Below are 19174 nucleotides of genomic sequence, written 5' to 3'. Positions count from 1 at the left end.
TTTGTTCTGGAGAGGGCCCACATTTTCCCTTGTCTTCCTTTTATCCCTGACATACCTATAGTAGCTTTTCTTGTTGCCCTTGATGTCCCTGGCCAGATTTCATTCTATCAGGGCTTTAGCTTTCCTAACCTGATCCCTGGCTGCTCGGACAATTTCTCTGTATTCCTCCCAGGCTACCTGTCCTTGCTTCCACCCTCTGTAGGCTTCCTTTTTGTGTTGGAGTTTGCCCAGAAGCTCCTTGTTCATCCATGCAGGCCTCCTGGCGTTTTTGCCTGACTTCCTCTTTGTTGGGATGCATCGCTCCTGAGCTTGGAGGAGGTGATCCTTGAATATTACCCAGCTTTCGGCCCCTCTTTGTTGGGATGCATCGCTCCTGAGCTTGGAGGAGGTGATCCTTGATATTACCCAGAGCAGATCCCTGAAGAGGCCAAAGTCTCTTGTCTTCTTTTTTCTAGATTCTTTAAGGGGGGGTAAAACATTATCCAGTATTAGTATTCAGTAAATTTTCCTCAGCTCATTTTGGCCCCAGTGATGATAAAACATATGGTTTGTATATAATTTTATACATGCACATGACACCAAATGGTTTTAAATGTGGGCCACCCACAGAACCAGTCTGTTTAGTAAGGGTGGGTGTGTATTTGTCTGTCTGTGATATCTAAGGAGCTTCTTTTAGGGTATTGTCTACATACCCATAGTTCAAATAAAATTGTATTGCAAACCAGGGGGATACTTTAGTTTTTCTCCAAGGGCAAGGAATTATCTAATACAGCTAAGTAATTATATTTCTGTAATGCCCAGAAGGCAAGGAAGGAGCAGTGGTGTGGTTAGAGCATCAGTGATCCTGAGGCAGGAGCTGCAGACTCCAGGGCTGCTCTCTGGAGATGTGCCCAGGGCAGCTTTTACACCACCATGGGCTTGAGGAGGCGCTTGGATGTCCAGGCTGATGGGTGGCCACATGTCCTGGCTGCTGTATCACTGCTTGCTTCTCTTTAACCACAGAAATTAGTGTATGTTAACGTTACAGGCCCAGTTGGTTATCTAAATTCTTGGACCCTTGATTTCAGTCTTGACCACAGATCCCGGTCACAACTGGAGTCTCGTCATGTTGGTGCTTGATGAGTATGCAGATAGTCACTACCACAAATAACCGTCCTTGCCATGGACCACAGGTAAATTACGTTGCTGTCAGATCTAAGTCACCAGTGTGTTGAAATGCTCTTTCTCAGTCCCTCCACTTTCCTTTCTCGTCTCCAAGAACCTAAAAGCTATAAACGTGTAGTAACTACAGAACAGGTGTCGTCACTTAAAAGTTGATGTGCTTTTCAAGAATTGCTTTTTTTTCTATTTTTTTCCTGGAGGAAAGGCAGGGTATGATACAAGGAGTGTGCATACATGTGTGTGCATGTATGCGTAGGGTTTTTCATACACTCAAAATGGCAACAGCAAACACCCATGATTTACAACACTTAAATTTCCACGAAAGCCTTGGACCAGCACAGCAGATTCAGCATTCAGTTGTACAAGCCAAGAATATAACTGAGGTTCATTTTCTGTCTATTTTCTCTCTGGCTTCACAGCTTCCCTCTTATCTGCCATCTCCTGTCTTCACATATACTCAAGTTTAACATTAGGCAAGCTGTCCATGATCCTGCTGCTGAGGAATGTGGTATTATGTCTTTTCTACCCAAAATGCTGAAGGCTGTTAGGTACAAATGTGTTGCTGATGTACAGTTCATCAGGCATTTATATCTGCTTTCTGGTTTTATGTGTAGCAACTGACTGTAAAGAGGAGCTCACCGGCAGGCAAAGTGCAAGTCCTGTCGGGAAAGGATAAAACATTTTGCTCTTACAGCTCGTGGACACTGTGTATATAAGGCTCCTCCATGTGACTGTGGCAGCTCCTGCTGGTGATGAATGTAGGATCATGGAGGAAAAATTGCCCCACAGATTGGGGCACTGAAGCATTTTTTATAGCTTTCGTGAACGTAATAGAGGTGCACCTGCATCCCCTTGGAGATGCTGGGAAAGTGTTTGTAATACATGAGGTCCACTTCTGGGAATTGATCCACTTGGCACTAATCGGTGTCCCCCCCCACATCCATATCACTGGAACTTCCACTGGAAGACCAGGGAGCATCGCATTCATGTTCCTCAAGACAGAGTCTGGCCACTGCAGGGTTTCTCAGAGCCACCAAGTGATGCTGGGCAGGTCACAATTCCTCGATAACTGGACATATCTGCAGTGGCCATAAGAGGTATGGATTTGTTCTTTTGAGCCATCTATAAAATGTTAGCACTTGATTCATTCATGTGGCAAATGTCTGATATGGGAAAGGAAAAGTATTATAATAACCTTTGCTTTATGGAGCTACTTGGAAGATCTACAGCTCCAGGAAGGGATTCTTGTATTTTCCCTTCAGCGAAGAATGTCATAACAGAGGCGGAGGAGAGGATGTGTTTTGCATCATCTGCTCTGCTGTAGGTAAAGGGGAAGTTAACATTTTCAAGGAACTGCAGAAACATGGGTCTTGGCTGATAATAGTAAGAATTAATATTTAATTAAACTTGGACATGGTATTAATCATGTGTATGTATTACATTTTATATTCATCCATCACACTGTCATACCAGTACATAATAGATATTCTTTATGAGCACAGGAAAACAGCTCTAGCTTGAAAGGAAGCAGAAATGTAGAATAAGAATATGTCTTTATTTCAGCTTTTGACTAAAACTATTGATAATCTTAGAGATATAATTACTTTCCTCTCAGTGAATAAATAGCTGCTTAAATGCCCAAACCATCACATACATCAAATTACCAACTACTGCAAAAATTGGTGTGACTTCAATGACTTGTTAACATACACAGATTCCTATTATCTGACTCTCTGGGCCATTGAATGGAAATCCTGCTGAGATATGGAAAAGTGGATGGTGTGCTTCTCTGCCTCCCTCGCCACCGGCAAAATTGTCACCCACACTCTGATTGCGGAACCTTGTTACCGGTAACGGTGTAGAGCAGGAGGAACCCAGCTCGAATTTTTGAACACAAGGGAAGTCACGGTAGCAGCAGTTAGCAAAAAATATATATATATAATCTTTTGACATGTAAGTGGAGGAAAATTGCTGCTGAATCACTGGGAGGGAAGAAATATGAGAGCTTAAGATGTCATTTTTACAGGCATAATTTTTACTCTAATGGCCTTTAATAGCATGTACAAGTCAGTGTAATGCTGTCAGCTGCAGCAGAGATAGAAGTACAGAAATGTAATAACTCAAACTGCTTGGAAGAATTGTTTTCCTGCTGTAGTTAATTAGCAATGTATCATGGTTTTCCTTTTCTGTTTGCTTATACAACTTGTGAAACGGTAGTGGTGTCTTGGCTCTTCTTTCCCATTTATTTATTGAATTTCTTCTTTTGCCCTTTCTGCAAATAAATGTAGTCTCTTGTGACTTGCAGTAACTTGCCATCAGGCATGTCAAAGGAATCCTTTGCTGTCCAGCACTGGGTAGCCCTTTCCAGTAGGTGTCTCTCAGATAGCAAACAATTAAATATGCCAGATATACCTCTCTTGTGTTTAGAGTCAGAAGAGCAGTTGCACGTAATGCCAAGAGAAGCACTATCTGTCCTAATAAGCAGTCAAAAACATTAACCAAAACCACCTGTTTGAATTCAAAGGGCACTTTATTTCCTGGGGGAAGGAAATCTGGAGAACAGGGGGAAATCCAAATGCAATAAGCTCAAGCAACACAGGACAAGGTTACACAAACACATTGTGGCTGTCATGAGGAGGGTAGTTATCCTAGGAACAAAGGAGATATTTATTCTATCCTCTGAAATCATTAAGATATTGAAATCTGACCATGATGGTCCTCATTGTCTGATAGACTCAGAAAAATGTAGGTTGGAAAGGACCTCTGGAGGTCTCTGATCCAGGCCTCCTCTCAAAAGAGGGCCAAACTCAAACTTATCTGTCTTCCTTTAATTAGGTCACTCAGGGCCTTACCCAGTTGAGTTTTGCATATCTTCGAGGCTGGATACCCTCGCTTGTTCAACTTGTGATCCAACGAAGGCAAGCTCCAAAACTAAGTAAATCCTGTTCCTGTAAATTATTCAGCTTCTCTTTCTCCCTCGTGGAAGGGATGTGAGGGCCGTGTTAGTAGGGACAGGAATCAGACCCACTGACTGCCATGGCTGTTAGTATGAGCTCCACAAGAGGAACATTCCACCCAATGCTCTAAAAGAACAGTTACTGTCAAATATATCGTTTCTTTGAAAGTGAAACATTTCAGAGGAACAGGCTGATTTTCATGCACACAGGAAACCAGAAGAGAATGTAGAAATGATCGAATTGAAGTAGTTGAATGCTTGTTTCAACATTTTTTCCCCTGTGACATTTTGAATCTTGTTTCAAAGAGACTTTTAAAAAATGTTTTCTTTTGACACTTTGATATCATTTCAACCCTTTGTGTGGAATATATCATCTGATTTTATCAAAATAAAGCAATTCAATTGACTCCACATGACTTTTTAAAAAAAAGTCTTAAAAAATTTGGAAATTCTTAGATTTTTGTGCCTGTTTAACACAAAACTTTTGGTTCCCACTCACATCTTGATGAAATAAATTGCATACCTCAAGGACATCTCTCTAATACATACACATAAACTGTGTGTATGTGTGCACTCGCATATTTATTATTTTAATGTGCTGCTGGCACTTAGAAATTCTCACAGGCTACTCCTCAGGTTAGTGGTCCAGCTTTAGTGTGTGTTTATTAATTTAATGTCTCTAATTCATGATTCTACTGACCTCATAAAATCGACTTTTATAGGCATTCAGCAGTGAGGCTCTCTCTATGTACACATTATACCTTGATGTTGAGGCTTGACTCAAAAAAATCTCTGGCAGAGATCGTTCATTCCCTTTATAAATAGTTACTGAAACTGTGGCCACTTCTTCAATGCAGTGCTCATATCCTGTGGGGCACCATATTGCATAATTTCTGTGCTTACCAAATCTGGAAGCTACATCTGCCAGATGATCATTATTCATTCACTAAGAAAATATATCCATCAGGCACATAGCTGAATGATATATTTAGTTATTTAGAAGACCTGAGAATTTACGGGCACTTTTTGTGTCTCTGGACCCCAGTTCCCTGTTGCAGCAGTGGGGACATCAGTACTGGCCTGTTTCTACGAAGTGTGCTGAAATCCAAAAATCTAAAGATCAAAAATATTTCACTGGGAACCTGAGACAGACTGTCAGGTCAGGACCACTAAAAATTTGCAAGAGGGTGATATGGTTGCTGATCTGCTATGCTTATGGGCATATATTAATTTCAGAGCAATGAGATTCCCAGTTTTAGGTTTGATACACCTTCCTGATGCAGAAATCTGCTAGCAGGTGGGTGGCACAGGGATCAGACAGAAGAGTTGATTTCTTATCTCTTTGAGAAGACATTTTTAGTTCATAGCTAGTTGTTATTTTAAGAGCAGGGACCTGTTGTACTATGAATATGTTGGATGGATCAGGAGGAGGAAGGAGAGTGCAGGGCACGTCCCCTTGATGGTGAAAAGACTAGAAGCCCCGTGCAGACATTTGCCCTGTCCTTGTGGCAGAAGGTTAAAGCCCAGCCAGACAAGAGGCTGATTCCTGGGATGTAGAAAGGGAGCTTGGTTGCAGAAAAACACACTTCATTTTGCTGACATTTTCACAGCTTTGAAACAGTTTGTTAATTTGCAATAACAGCTTTTGCAGTCTTGTCAAAATAAACGTCCATTGCAGTTAGGAAAACCTCAACATTTACTCAGTTATGGCTAAATGGAAGGAAGGTGGACTCATTCATTGTGGTAAGGAGGGTGCAGAGAGCTTTGTGACTAAGTGCAGAGGGAGAGGAGGGCTGAATATCGAGTCACTCCCTTGCTCTGTGACCTCAGACAAACCACAGCATTAATCTGTGCCTCATTTTCCCTAGCTGTAAAACAGAAAATACTGGCTTTCCCCTGCAAGGCACTATGAAACCTTATTTACTCATGCTGTGAAAATATCCTGAGCTCCTTGTGTGAGAGGCAGTCAATGGAAATAGGCTATAGACTCATTTTTTTCTCTATTTTGAAAGGCAGGAGAAACAAGCTGGAGAAAATGCTTTACAGTTTTATTTTTTGAAGACCTGGAAGTCTCCTTTGATGATGGTTGTTCTCTCACTTTTCTCCTTGCAGGTACTATGCTATCTGCTGCCAGCCTCTGGTTTACAGGAACAAGATGACTCCATTGCGCATCGCTGTAATGCTTGGAGGGTGCTGGGTAATCCCAACCTTTATTTCTTTCCTCCCTATCATGCAAGGCTGGAACAGCATTGGCATCATTGATCTGGTGAGTAGCTAAGAAGGTACACCAACCTGGTATCAAATATATTCGGTGCTGTATATTCTTCTTTAAAAAGCAATATTCAGAGAAAAGAAGGCAAGAGAGGCTGAAGGAGAAACTTCTTGTTATTGATGCACAGGGGCTGCTGAATCTCTGGAGGGTGTCTTTAAGGGGGTTTGAAAAGACTCTGTCCTGGAAGGACTGTCACAAAGACAGTGGTGGCTCTGGGAGAGGATTTTACCTGCGTCTACTAATCAGTTCAGTGAGTAGTCCTTTGAAAACATGCCAAGCCCCAGCTGGCTCCCAACGGGCACCTCGGGAGTCCTCGGTTCCCCTTGGCCTCTGCAGCTCTTGGAGAGTGCTGGCCACCGCCGTCTGAGCCCGAGGGTCCTTCCTTGCTGTGCTAGCGATGTTTGGAGAGCCAGGAAACCCAAACTTCCCCAGAAGGGGTGATGCTTTGGGCCAGTCCCATCAATATCCCCTGTCTTGGTGTGAGCCTTAAAGATGGGGGAGAAGATGAAGTTCCCTTGTGCAAGTCATTTCAGCAAGAGTCAATTTTCCTCACCACAGTCTGGCTTCACTTGCAGGATCCCATTTGCAGGGCAAGGAGTTAAGAGCTGCAAATCTGCTCTCCTTCCAATCTGGAGATGCAGTAATTAAAAAATGGCAAACTGTGAAAACACCTTATTTAGAAGAGCTTGTTTAAAGAGATGTGGCATCTTCTATGCCAAGTCTCAGCCAAGGAGATATGAATACTTTTTGGCCATTTCAGCAAGAGTCAATTTTCCTCACCACAGTCTGGCTTCACTTGCAGGATCCCATTTGCAGGGCAAGGAGTTAAGAGCTGCAAATCTGCTCTCCTTCCAATCTGGAGATGCAGTAATTAAAAAATGGCAAACTGTGAAAACACCTTATTTAGAAGAGCTTGTTTAAAGAGATGTGGCATCTTCTATGCCAAGTCTCAGCCAAGGAGATATGAATACTTTTTGGCTCATGGAGAATAACAGGTGCAAGCTGCCAAGCCTCTAGACAAGGCGATAAAGCCAAAATTGCTTCCAGACAAGCACCTTTAGGACATGCAGCTGGTAGAAAAGGGAGGTGCATTTTGTTTATTTAACAAACCATGTCAGGTATCTGATTTCTTCCACTGACTTTTTGCCCCCGCCTTTTCAGAAAAGACTCGACACCCAGCTGTCTGTACCAGACTTTCTAAACACCAGTGCAAGGCCTGCCCTTCCTTGTAACTTGCTGGCGTTCACCGTGCAGATTTCAGTAGCTGCATGCTGAGAGGTAGTACGAGGTTCAAACACCACCTAGTGAAAATGCTTCATAGTTTATTTTAGAGGTAAACTTCCTTACTTGCCCAGTTTATAAACAGTTGAATAAATTATTTAAATAAATAAATTTAAATGAATAAATTTAAATAAATAATTTAAATAATTTATTAAATAAATTTGAAATTATAGTTTTAAATAAGAGGCAGGGTTATTCTCTTATTGGAATAAACACCAGAAATTATGGGCCTGATGGACCTGAAATGACATTGCTTTGTAGCAAGAATAGCCTCAGAGAAATCCTGTCCTTCCCAGTTATGCCCCCTGCTCCCCAAACTCACATGCAAGAACCCTTTCTTCCTCTGCTGTCTCAGTTTTCATCACAAGTCATTGACCAGATCTCAGCCTACAGACTCCACCTGCAGACTTCTCCTGCCCGGGCTGCTGCCCACAGCCCCTGTGCCTGGGAAGTTCAGTGTCATCCCCAGCCTGGAGCTGCCCCCCAGATGCTGCAGCCCAGTCCCTTCCCTGTCCACCTGGTCCTTCTTTAATACCCCTGTGGGACTCGGCGGGGTGAAACTTGTGCATCCTTGGTGTAAAACCACACCCCGATGAACAGAGCAGCGAGCACTGCAAAAAAGCATGGCAGAAAGTGAAGTTATTCCCCTTCACTGTGTCTGAACTGGGGAGTTAGGCTGATTTTCACTGGCCAGGTTGAGGCATGCTCTAGGATGCTAGAGCTGCAACGTGGGCTGGTCCTGCAGACCTAGGGACCAGCAGGGCCGGAGAACCCATGGTGTCAGCACAGGCAGGAGAGGCAGCAGTGGGTAAGGCAGGTACCACGGATGGGAGAGGGGAGGGAGGAGAGAGAACTGGAAAGCAGTGGTGAGGTGTCCTGGCAAACAGACTGCTGGTATCAGAGGAGCAGTGCTGAATTTCCTTCTTTGTCCTTGTCCTTCCTCCTCCTGCCCCAGATTCAGCAAAGGCAGTTCAACAAGGCTTCCAACTCCACTTACTGCATATTCATGGTCAACAAGCCATACGCCATTACCTGCTCCGTGGTGGCCTTCTACATTCCCTTCCTCCTGATGGTGCTGGCCTACTACCGCATCTACGTCACAGCCAGGGAGCACGCCCGCCAGATCCGGGTGCTGCAGCGTGCAGGGGCCCCCACTGATGGCCGGCAGCACCACCCGGACCAGCACAGCACGCACCGCATGAAGACTGAGACCAAAGCTGCCAAGACTCTGTGCATCATCATGGGGTGCTTCTGCCTGTGCTGGGCCCCCTTCTTTATCACAAACATAGTGGACCCTTTCATAAACTACACGGTGCCGGGGAAGCTGTGGACAGCTTTCCTGTGGCTGGGCTACATCAATTCAGGGTTGAACCCTTTCCTCTACGCCTTCCTGAACAAGTCTTTCAGACGTGCCTTCCTCATCATCCTGTGCTGTGGTGATGAGCGATACCGAAGGCCTTCCATCTTGGGGCAGACAGTCCCCTGTTCGACTACCACAATAAATGGATCAACTCATGTACTAAGGTGAGTGTTTCTTGGATGATGAAAAATGCCTGGAGTCACTAGAAAGAGTACTTCTTTAGAGTTTTCGTAAAGGATTGGTTTCGCTTTGCATTTGAAACCTGATGGATTAAATGTTTAAAAAGGGAGAGGGCAAGAGAAGCGTCCAGAAATCCTTAGGGTGCTCAAAAAGACTGGGTTTGTAGATAACAGATAAGTGTTGGCATGCGCAGTTTCTCCAGAGGTATGTTCAGGAATGAGTTGGGAGAACGCAGAAGTCGTGTATGCATTTAGTTTGAGGGGAACAACTTGACCCCAATGGGGAGCACCTTGAGGGAGGCTGCCTACTCTGTCTTCTCTAGCAAAGGGATCATGACCCCCATTGCCCCTTCTCAGGTTCTTCCTTTGTGGCCCCACCAGCCACTGCTGTATCTTCTGAACTAATGAAAGGCAAAGAATGAACTTCCCCAAATGCCTTGACCCTGCTGGGGCACTTCAGTGGCTCTCTGGGAGGAGTTATACTTGCCATTGTGTTTTAGCAGCTCAGAAAATGCTGGGGTGTCTACCTTTTACTGTAACCCAAAGCCTGCCCCTGTGCAAGGCAGCAGCACCCAGCTCTGCGGGAGTCCTGGGAGCTGAGCGTGCCTCACATGGGCTACAGGACATAGTCCTGCTTGTTGGCAGTTTGGGGTCCCAGTGAATTTGAACCCCACACCTCACACACCCCACCCTTCACTGAGTACCACAATGTGTTCATTGCAAAAGAGAATGTGTGGGCTGTGCACTCTGGGGGTACAGAGAGGTTTGGAGGGCTCTGTGGTATGAGGCACCCTCTGCTGTCTTCTCCTCACTGAGCAGAGAGGTGGGAGGCAGAGCACAGGAGGAAGGAAGGGAAGAACAATTATCTCCCGTAATATCAGAACAAACTGCAATCTCTGAAAAAAAAAAACCATAGGTGTTTCTATGCAACGGTCTAGAGGAGATTTGGTTCTTTTGGTAGATGGATTCATGGCTCTTCACAAGCGGATGAGGAGTTGGTAACCATATTTGTGTTCAGAGCTGAACCCATCTGAGACTAAATCAGACACTGAGCACTTCCCAGCTGAGTCTGATCTGCTGGTTTGCCCCAAGCTCTCTTCTGCAATGATCTCTGAAGTTTTGGAAAGAGTCCTGAGCCGTATAATGGATGGGAGATGGGGCAGGGCTTGTCACAACCTTGAGACAGACCTCTCAAGCTTTTTAAGTCATGAAGGACATTACAACTTATTTATCTCCTGCTGATTAAATCTGTTTGGGGGCTATGGTCCCAGAGCCCTCTGTCTGTGATGGATGCGTGCCACGCTCAGCCTGTATTTCTATATCGGAGCCATGCTCCTGGCAATAAGCCAGATGCTCCTCTGCTGCAGTTAGGGGGATTGAGAGAGCAGCCCTTGTTGGACGCAGCGTGCCATCCCGCAGCAAGCGAGACGGTACCTCTGGCTGGGGAGCTGCAGGGGCGAACACTGGAAAGGCATCCCTGCGTGGGGAGAAGGGGAGGGAGGGCTCTCTCCCATCCCTGGTTAACCGGGGTGGCTCCATGCTCTCACCATGGGGCCAGCCTGGTGGCCTAGACACAAAGAAGGAGAGGGTGGCATCTATTTTGGCTAGTAAGCACAGCAACAAGATACCTTTTGCTAAGTATACAAGGCAGAGAGACGACAGGAAGCCTCTCTTAGGTGTGTGTTTGAGATGCGGAGGGCAGGGAGCACGTCAGCCCAGAAGGTGAATTGCTTCAGTCCATGCTGATGTTTGACCTCCAAGTGTTGCAGATGGCAATGCCGGTGCCTCCTCATGTCTCCAAGTTGTCTTGCTGCTTTTGCACTAAGTTATCTTCCTGTGAGACCTCATCGTCCTGCCTGTGCCCTGTGGGACAGGCAGGCTCAAGCCAGCACTGCCCTGGGGATGCTGGGTGGTGGAGATGGGCTCCCGAGAGAGTGAGCAGCCAGGGAGGCTCTGCACACCTCCAGGAGGGCTGAGCTGCTGGGGGTTTCCTTCATTCTGTGCTGAGTGTCCCTGAGCTGACAAACTCCCCGTTTTGAGACACTTTTTAGACATATCGATGTCCCAGCGATGGCCAAAGCAAATGTGAAGAGTGACCTCCCCTCCGAAGCTAGGGGTGGCCATGGTCTTGGCCGCCTCGGCCAACTGAGGAGGCTCTGGTGGGCTGCAGTTAATGGTGGATCCCACCAGATCAGGCTTTCCTCATTTCCAGCTTCTCCCTCCCACTTGTACCACTCTGCTCCCACATAAAAGTTATCCATGGAGATGTATAACAATCCTGTCAATCTAGATGTGACAACCATTGCAAAAGGCCCCATAAGAACCAAACCTCCACAGGACATCTTGTCCACTTCTAGCTTTTATGAGTACTTTTACGGATAAGAGCACGTTACCTCTCTTCAACATGCTACAAGCGTAAATCAGATTATCTCCTGCCTTTACATATCACTCCAGCTCTGCAGAAGGCACTTGATTCCTGCTGCCGCATCCCCTCCTCCTTCCGCATGCCGGAGGGATGTGGCTCTGCACATCAGCACTTCAGAGAGCAATTTTCTGTTTTCCTCAGCTTTGTAACTGATGAGAAAAGCGTGACTTCTTTCCCTGGTCCAGATTATGCACTGATGATGATAGAGGTGTGGGGATTAAAGGAAAACCAACTAACTGTAGTCTTTGGACACTTAACCTCACTTGAGGAATTTGTATTTCTTCAATGCTTCTCTCTTAAATGCAAAAAAGGTTGGACTCAGCATGAATGGAAGAGAAATTCAGTGAGGCAGGTTCTCTCAAGGTATAACATACATTTGCTTTACTAGCATGGAAATACAAGGGGTTTGTGCCCAGCAGCTGAAATATTGAAACCTTCTTGTACAGGTTAACTTCATACCAACCCAACTGAGAAGCTGCGTAGGGGCTGGACCTGGTTCACACACTTCTTTTCCAACCTCAAAGTTGTTTCTTCCTGACCAAGAGCTTCTGCAAATGGGGAAGTTGTGCAAGTGGGATTTTATAGCTGCTTTTTGTACCCTGGCAGGGAGAGCAGTGAAGAGCAGGACAGACCTTGTGCTGAATCTAGGGCAGAGTTCCTCCCCCCAAAACCACAAAGACTTGCAATTTTGTATTAAGCTGACATGAGTCATTTAGCCTCAAAAGGAGTCAGGAGTGGTTGACAGTAGGACTGGAATTTCTAACTCCGCTCTACTTCCAATGTTGAGAAGATCTGAACTTTCCTTCCGCCCTACCTGTCCAAACCGTTCTGTCCTTGCTCACAATCATTTCACCGGTGTGTTTGCAAGTGCAAAGAATATGTTTGTCACGGTTAAAATTCAGGCTCTTGCTCTTGGATGCGTCTGACCTGTGAGAGTACCTTGCAGGGAGGGAAGGCATTTCTTCTTTTTTTCTTCTGATAACTTTAGTGTCAAAATGTTCTGACATTCCCATTTTGGGATTTTTCACATTTATATTAGGAATGGGAAAAAAAGAAGAAGGAGGAGCAGAGTGCGATAAAACACGGCAGTGAGAAGAGGCAGACGCCCTCACCACACACAGACTGAGAGACCGCTTGGGAGACAGTTATCATTCTTTCTTTTTTTTTAATTTATTTTTCAAGTGATCTGTGAAGACTGTGGTGCTCTGGGTCACCCAGGCAGGGAGAGACTTTTTACAGCACACCTGGGGCCAGATGCAACCGCAGTGGCGATGGGGCGAGGGAGGAGACTGCACAGTGGCTCAACCATGATATGAGGGTGACCACAGCTTGCTTAATCCCCTGGCAACCACCCCACTTTATCCCTAAATCATGAACCAGAAGATGGGGAAAGGAGTTCCTGTCACCCATTTTGTTCTTGAACATCAGCTAGTGTGAGAGACACCCATCCCTTGGGCAGGATAAGATGTGGCGCAAAACGTGTTTCGAAGATGTCATGAACAGCGAGGAGATAGGATTTGGTTAGAGCTGGATCTATGTGTACGATGGGAAAGAGTATTAGAACTAAATATTCAGCTTTGAAAGAAAATTTTTATTTGCCTGTTTTCCAAGTCTGCTTTCTGCAAGTGTAGGAATTGCCAGAACCCTTTTTTTTACCCTTGGATATTCGCCTATTTCAATTCTGATGTGTACCATCAACTGGAAAATTCAGGCAGGACACATGCAAATGGTGAATTGAAATCTGCAGGTGTGGCTACAATCTGAAATTCATGCCCTATTCATTTTTCAATGGCTGAGATTGCAACTTACATGTCATATACAAAGGTTTGTTTCTCTGGTTGCAGCACAAATTGTGTAATTCATTATAAATATTTGCAATTCATAGTTCTAATAACCTGTGGTTTGGAATATCATTCATTGAAAGGACTCGGGAATCATTCTGACTAATGAGTGGATAGGAGAATTTACAATGAGCACTCAACTAACGTATGGCAAAAATTAGTACAATAATTAACTGCAATAGAGATGGGTTTTTGGATGGCTGTAGCATGTGTTCAGGAGTTCTGTGCACCACAAGACTGAAAGCAAAATGCCATAATCATCTGAAAAATGCTGTCTTCCCCTTTAAACATATTGCTTGCATATCTTTTGTCATGCATAGAAATTTATTCAACACAAAACAACAAATTCATGCCTTCATGAATCATTAAAGTCTTGCACTGCACAAGTGGATAGGAACCTAGATCAGCATTGCCTGAATTCTTGGATAAAACAAGTTCTGAAATTTTGCCACAGTGAAGAAGATGACTTTGGGTAAAATATAATTGAGCAATGATCGGAGTAGACAAACTCTGGAACGTTTGGGTCAAGGAGGTCGCTTTGGTATATTCCCCATTTCCTCTCAGAAGTGCACTGTTCAGCACAGTACAGTGTATTAGTCTCTTCAGGGAAAGCTATAGCAAGTGGTTTATTTACTCATTTTCCATCACAGAGAGGTCTTCTCAGACAGAGCTGATGCCAATTTTATTTCTCCAAAGTAAAACACATCCTGATTTTCCTTTTAGAAGAGCCAAGAGAAACAAAGTGAAAAAAAAAGAAGCATGCAGCTTGGGGGGCTGGAAGTTCATTGTCTTCATAAATACAAAATTAAATAAATAACCCGCTCAGCCCACACTCATGTCAGCACTCTGAAGGTGCACAAAAATGGAGAAGTATGCAGTAACTCATTGCGTGCAGCCGGCACTCAATGCCAGAGCACTGCTGTGGAGTCTTATTGGTCCCTGTAGGGAACATGACTAATTGTGCCAGTAAATCTCCCGAACCGCAGCGAGCCCCAGTGCTTCCTTGCTGCTGTTGGAACAGGCAACTCAGCAACTCGGGTCTCCAGTTTTTAGAAGTTTAGCAAATCCATGGCTTACAGATCTGGAATAAAAATAAATCCACCCTGGCTGTAGGGAAGAGAAGGTCAGAGCTGCTGTGGAGTGAAGGAAGAAGTGATGTGTGCCTGTCGGCGATGCTTCCCCAACAGGAGTGCAGAGGGGTGGTCCTGCCCCACGGCTCAGTCTCCTACACATTCCTCCCACGGACTTGCCCCAGCTCTGAGCTGGAAGCCCCTCCTGGCACATGCATACTGTGAAATGTCTGCTGTAATTTGAGGGGAGACCTGTAGCGGTGCCGGCGGTGTCTGCACAGTGAGGGGAGCTCCACGGGTGCCCAGTGCACCCACTGCCCCGGCTCCATGCAGCCAGACCCTCCTGTTGCAGGGGTTTGACATGTGGGATTGGCAGGAGGGTCAGAGCTTGAGGGGGAATTCGCACCTGGGTTTAGCTTTGTGTTGCCACTTCCAGTCCATAAAGGCAAAGGTAGGAGCTCTTCCTTTCTCCATGCCTTTTCCTGGAGCCAGGCTAGAGGCCACTACATACAGGCGGGATGGATGGGCTGATGGCATTGCATTACTTTATGCAGCTTTAAAACAGTGAATAAGTTAAAGAGACTTTCCCCCTCTGTCTACGAGATAGCTTTTCACAAAGATGAGCAGCCATCCTGAAACCCTCCTGGCTTTGCTAGGCTGCCAACTCAGAGCCCCAGCTTCCCTTGCTCCTGGGGGTCTCCCTGACACACTGACATGGAGGATCCCCCTGCCTGAGCAGCAGCCTGGGTACTGCCTACAGCAAATACACATCAGGATGCCCATATGCCCACTGCTGTGCAATTCGTGTCTTTTCATAGATGATTTTGAATGACCATGCCTTTTTGACAGCTTTAATTTCACAAGGTAATTAACTCCATCAGTGCTCAGTCACCTCCTCACAGGTCAAATCCTGGCTGGCCAGGTGTCCCTGTGCCACCACGCACCACCCCCTTCTCCTGCAGAGTTGCCTTCAGGGGAATGGGCACATTTGGTGGCTGTGGTGTTACAAATCCTCCGGCTGTTTCCAAGCTCCCGGGCTCAGAAATGGCTTCACAAGATGGGTTAAAGAGTGCTCTGGTTTCCCTGTGCTGGGCTGAATCATGCAGCAAGGTTCAGTGCCCGGCGTGGGTCATTTCCCTTGTGCTCATGGATGGAGCGGCAATCCTGTCCCACCTGCGATGGTGGGATTTTGTGGGCGGCAGTTGTGGCTTGACTTAGAAAACACAGAGGTTAGTTACTCAGAGCTGCTTTCTGATGAAACTGTCAGGTCTCTCTCAAGGATCTGGCTTTACAAGTAAAAAATCTCCTCCTGTTCTGCCTCCTCCTGTTCCTCTTATCTCTTATCCTTCCTTAGGCACTAAGACAGCCGGAGAGACTGCAGAGCTTCCTGAGGCAGAATAACACATTTGCTGCTGGGGGTCGGAAAGCCCCCTGCCAGCAGTGGGGCTTCCCCACCCCACCCCAGCCGAGCTGACAGCCGACAGCCTGGCCTGCACAGCCTCCCTGTCCTCTGCTCACGTGCCTCCTCTCCAGCTCTCCTGGGGCAGAGTCGTCCCTTGGTGTTTGGCAAGCCGAAAGCCCTCCCAGCACAGGTGCTTCATCGGCGAAGGTGCATTTAGCCTCAGACGGGGAGGACACACGCCTTCGTTACTGCGTTTTCCCGCGGGACAGAGCGGTGGCCGCTGGCACTGGCAGAGGTGTTTTGGAGAAAGGAGGGACCGTGGCAGCGAGCGTGGGGGGACAGGTTGGGCACGGCCAGGACAATATCTCAGTCCTCCCTGCTCAAGTCCCTAAAAACCTTTTCAGTAGCAGCAGAGAGGAATCTGAGCCCAGGTCTGCTGCTGCTACATGATGCTAAATATTTGTCTCTGTTTTCTCTCTTTCTTTCTCACACACATGCATGGATTCATGGAAATGACTAATTATGTAAACCAGAGAGAAGTTATTTCTGAAAAGGAGATGTTCACAGGCTGTGTTATCAGGGGGTATTACACCCTGCTCTGCTTGTGATGCTGGAAAGAGTACGGTGCGTGAGGGCTGTAGTGAGAACCTGGAATTCAGCTCCAGGCTGCAGCAGCAACTGGCCAGGCTGGGCAAGGAAGGGCTTCAGTGCTGCTTCAAAAAAACCCAAAAACCAAAACAAAAAAAGAAAATGAGATATTTCAGTACATGCACAACTTTGCTTGGACAAACTCGCAAAAAGCTCTGATTTTCAGCTGGCCCAGAGGTGAAAGATTAAGGTTTGGGTTCAAACTCAAGGCCTCCTGACTGCCCTCAGCTTCAAAGCCAGCTATTTGCATTCCTCATTCACTCTGCTAGGCTGCCTGGAGGCTCCACCAAATTAGTTGAAAGGGTAAAATCCAATATTTATTGGTTATTCCAGAGTTTCTGGAAGTTTTTTTTTTGCTTTTGCTCTTAAGGAGAAACAGGCAAGCAGCAGGTAGGCACCTGGGTGCACAAAACTCACAAACAAAGTGCAAGGGAAGGCAAGGGAACAAAAAACATCAATAACATACATGCTATTTTAGCTTGGTTTGACCAAATTTGAAATTGATGTGGAAGTGAATCTTCACTGTGACTCAGTTTTTAAACAGGAGGGATGCAGGTCTTTGATCTAAAATTGTTCTTTTTTAATTATTATTATTTTATTTTAGCACTAACTACAACATGAATACCCTTTCTAAAAGGTTTTTTTTCCCCCTTTAAACAAACTGGATGGATTTTTCTGTAGATGTCCTGTGATTTTTTCTTATCACTAAAGTATCATTTGGAAAAGAATTCCAGTGGCAGAGTACTACTGTCTAAAGCTATACAGTTATTTAGAGCAAAATCAGGCCATTAGGGTCAAAATTTCTGACTGGCAGGAACTGCCTGGGAATTTTAATGATCCTGCAAGATGGATCAGAGCTTTGACATATGTTATCATCTTCTTCACTACAAGGTCATTAGCCCCAAGACAGATCATTCGGACTTGGTCTGCTCTTTCCCTCATTGCCTCATTGCTTGCTGTTTCACACTGGATTTCCATAGGTCATTTTGGAGGCACAATGTAAGCAGCATATATTTTGCTGCGCTTGTGACACTTGGAGCAATTACAGGCTGCTGAGCTGTAGGACGTGTGTTGTAATTTCTCCAGCAGTTGCCTTATTAATGGGACCAATAGGCAAGAACTTCACCCCTTTGTGAATGTGCTGATAAAGCACATTACCACTAAGTTCTTTTTAGGAAGTTTCTGAGCAAAAGCTTGAGAAACACAACAAATGATGACATCCCCCTGACATCTCCATCCCCTGCAAATTTTGCTTCTTTATGTAATTCCTCTTTTTGACAGGATTTTAGCGGAAACTCCCTGTTGAGAGACACAAATAATTTTTGTTTTCAGAGAAGCTGATGAAGTACTGCTAGGGAGCAGCTAATATCTTTGTATATGTTTAGGCTGGGATTTTGATTTTTGTCCTTGATGGTAGGGATTTATTTTGCTTCATCTTAGCAAATAGATGCAAACATTATGTTTGCATGCAAACCGTCATGCTCCTGCGATTAAATTACTCTGATTAGCAGGCCTGTGGGCAGCCACCCTCAGCTGACTGTACCCTGCAGGCACATTATTGCATTGCTCTGCGGTGGCTGGAGGACCTGAAGGAACATCCTCTTCTGCGCCTGGGAGGGCTCTGTCCTTAGAGACCTTCCAGTGCTTAGCAAGAGGCACAAGAGAAGCTAATGAAATTTTTCATTTAATAGACATAAATCTGTTGGTAGACTTGACTTTAAATTGCAGTAGTGTCATTTTTCATCAGCTGCATGTGCCTGGATAAGCCATGCTGACATCCTTGGGTGCTGTCTGGCAGCCCTTTTCACCAGTCTTGTACACTTTCCCCATTACAAGTCTGCAGGCACAGACTTTGGCATGGCCAAAAGCGTACCCCATACAGCATGAGCACTGCTGGAAGGGTATTGAGCAGGTGGCCCCGTGGGTCACTCTGGAGGCTGCTCTTCCCACTGTGGTACAGAGCCATGCCGAGGAGAGAAACCTCGTGAGAGCTCTCTGTCCCAAGGCATGAAATAAACCAAAACAATTTTAAAATGATGACTTCAGGGGTGACAAAGAGTATTGCCTTCAATGGGCAATGCAACCAGAGATTGCTCAAGATGTGTTTTCCACTCCGATAGTTTCAGTTCAAGCATCAGTTCTCCGTGTCGGCAGGAACGGCACCACGTGGCTCCATACCACAGCCTGAGCACGGCTGGCTTGTGTCGTCTAGCAAAAGAGGGGATCTGATTTCTGTCTGTAAATACATTGGGGAGATAAAGACTGGGAAGGGAGAAGAGTTATTTAAACTAAGAAATAATGCTGTCACAAGAACAAATGGATATAAAGTGGCCAGGAATAAATTTAAGCATGGAATTAGATGAAAGTTTCCAGCCATCATGGCAGTGATGGTTTGAAACAACCTCTTAGTGAGACTAGTGGGGGAAAACGTCTAATTTCTAACAAGCTGAAGCTTGATGAATTTACAAAAATCATCTCATTATATGGTATGACTGTGATAGCAGGAAACTGCCTCAGGACCCCACAAAGCCCCACTTTGTCCTTAATTCTGTCCCTTGTGGAAACCGGAAGCAGAGCTG

At 45.5% G+C, this 19174-nt stretch overlaps 1 protein-coding gene across 1 annotated transcript in view; it reads left to right on the top strand.

Annotated features, from left to right (window-relative positions):
• HTR4 (5-hydroxytryptamine receptor 4) overlaps positions 1-19174 on the top strand; it is a 175177-nt gene that overhangs the window by 107662 nt on the left and 48341 nt on the right. Inside the window, exons 5-6 of the mRNA XM_019473769.1 lie at positions 6230-6383; positions 8626-9194. Of these exons, the coding sequence (XP_019329314.1) occupies positions 6230-6383; positions 8626-9194 (723 nt within the window). The remainder of the gene's footprint in view (positions 1-6229; positions 6384-8625; positions 9195-19174) is intronic.

This window comes from Aptenodytes forsteri, unplaced genomic scaffold (assembly GCF_000699145.1).
Source record: "Aptenodytes forsteri isolate BGI_AS27 unplaced genomic scaffold, ASM69914v1 Scaffold54, whole genome shotgun sequence".
Taxonomy (NCBI): domain Eukaryota; kingdom Metazoa; phylum Chordata; class Aves; order Sphenisciformes; family Spheniscidae; genus Aptenodytes; species Aptenodytes forsteri.
This window is presented reverse-complemented; position numbering and strand designations above follow the sequence as displayed.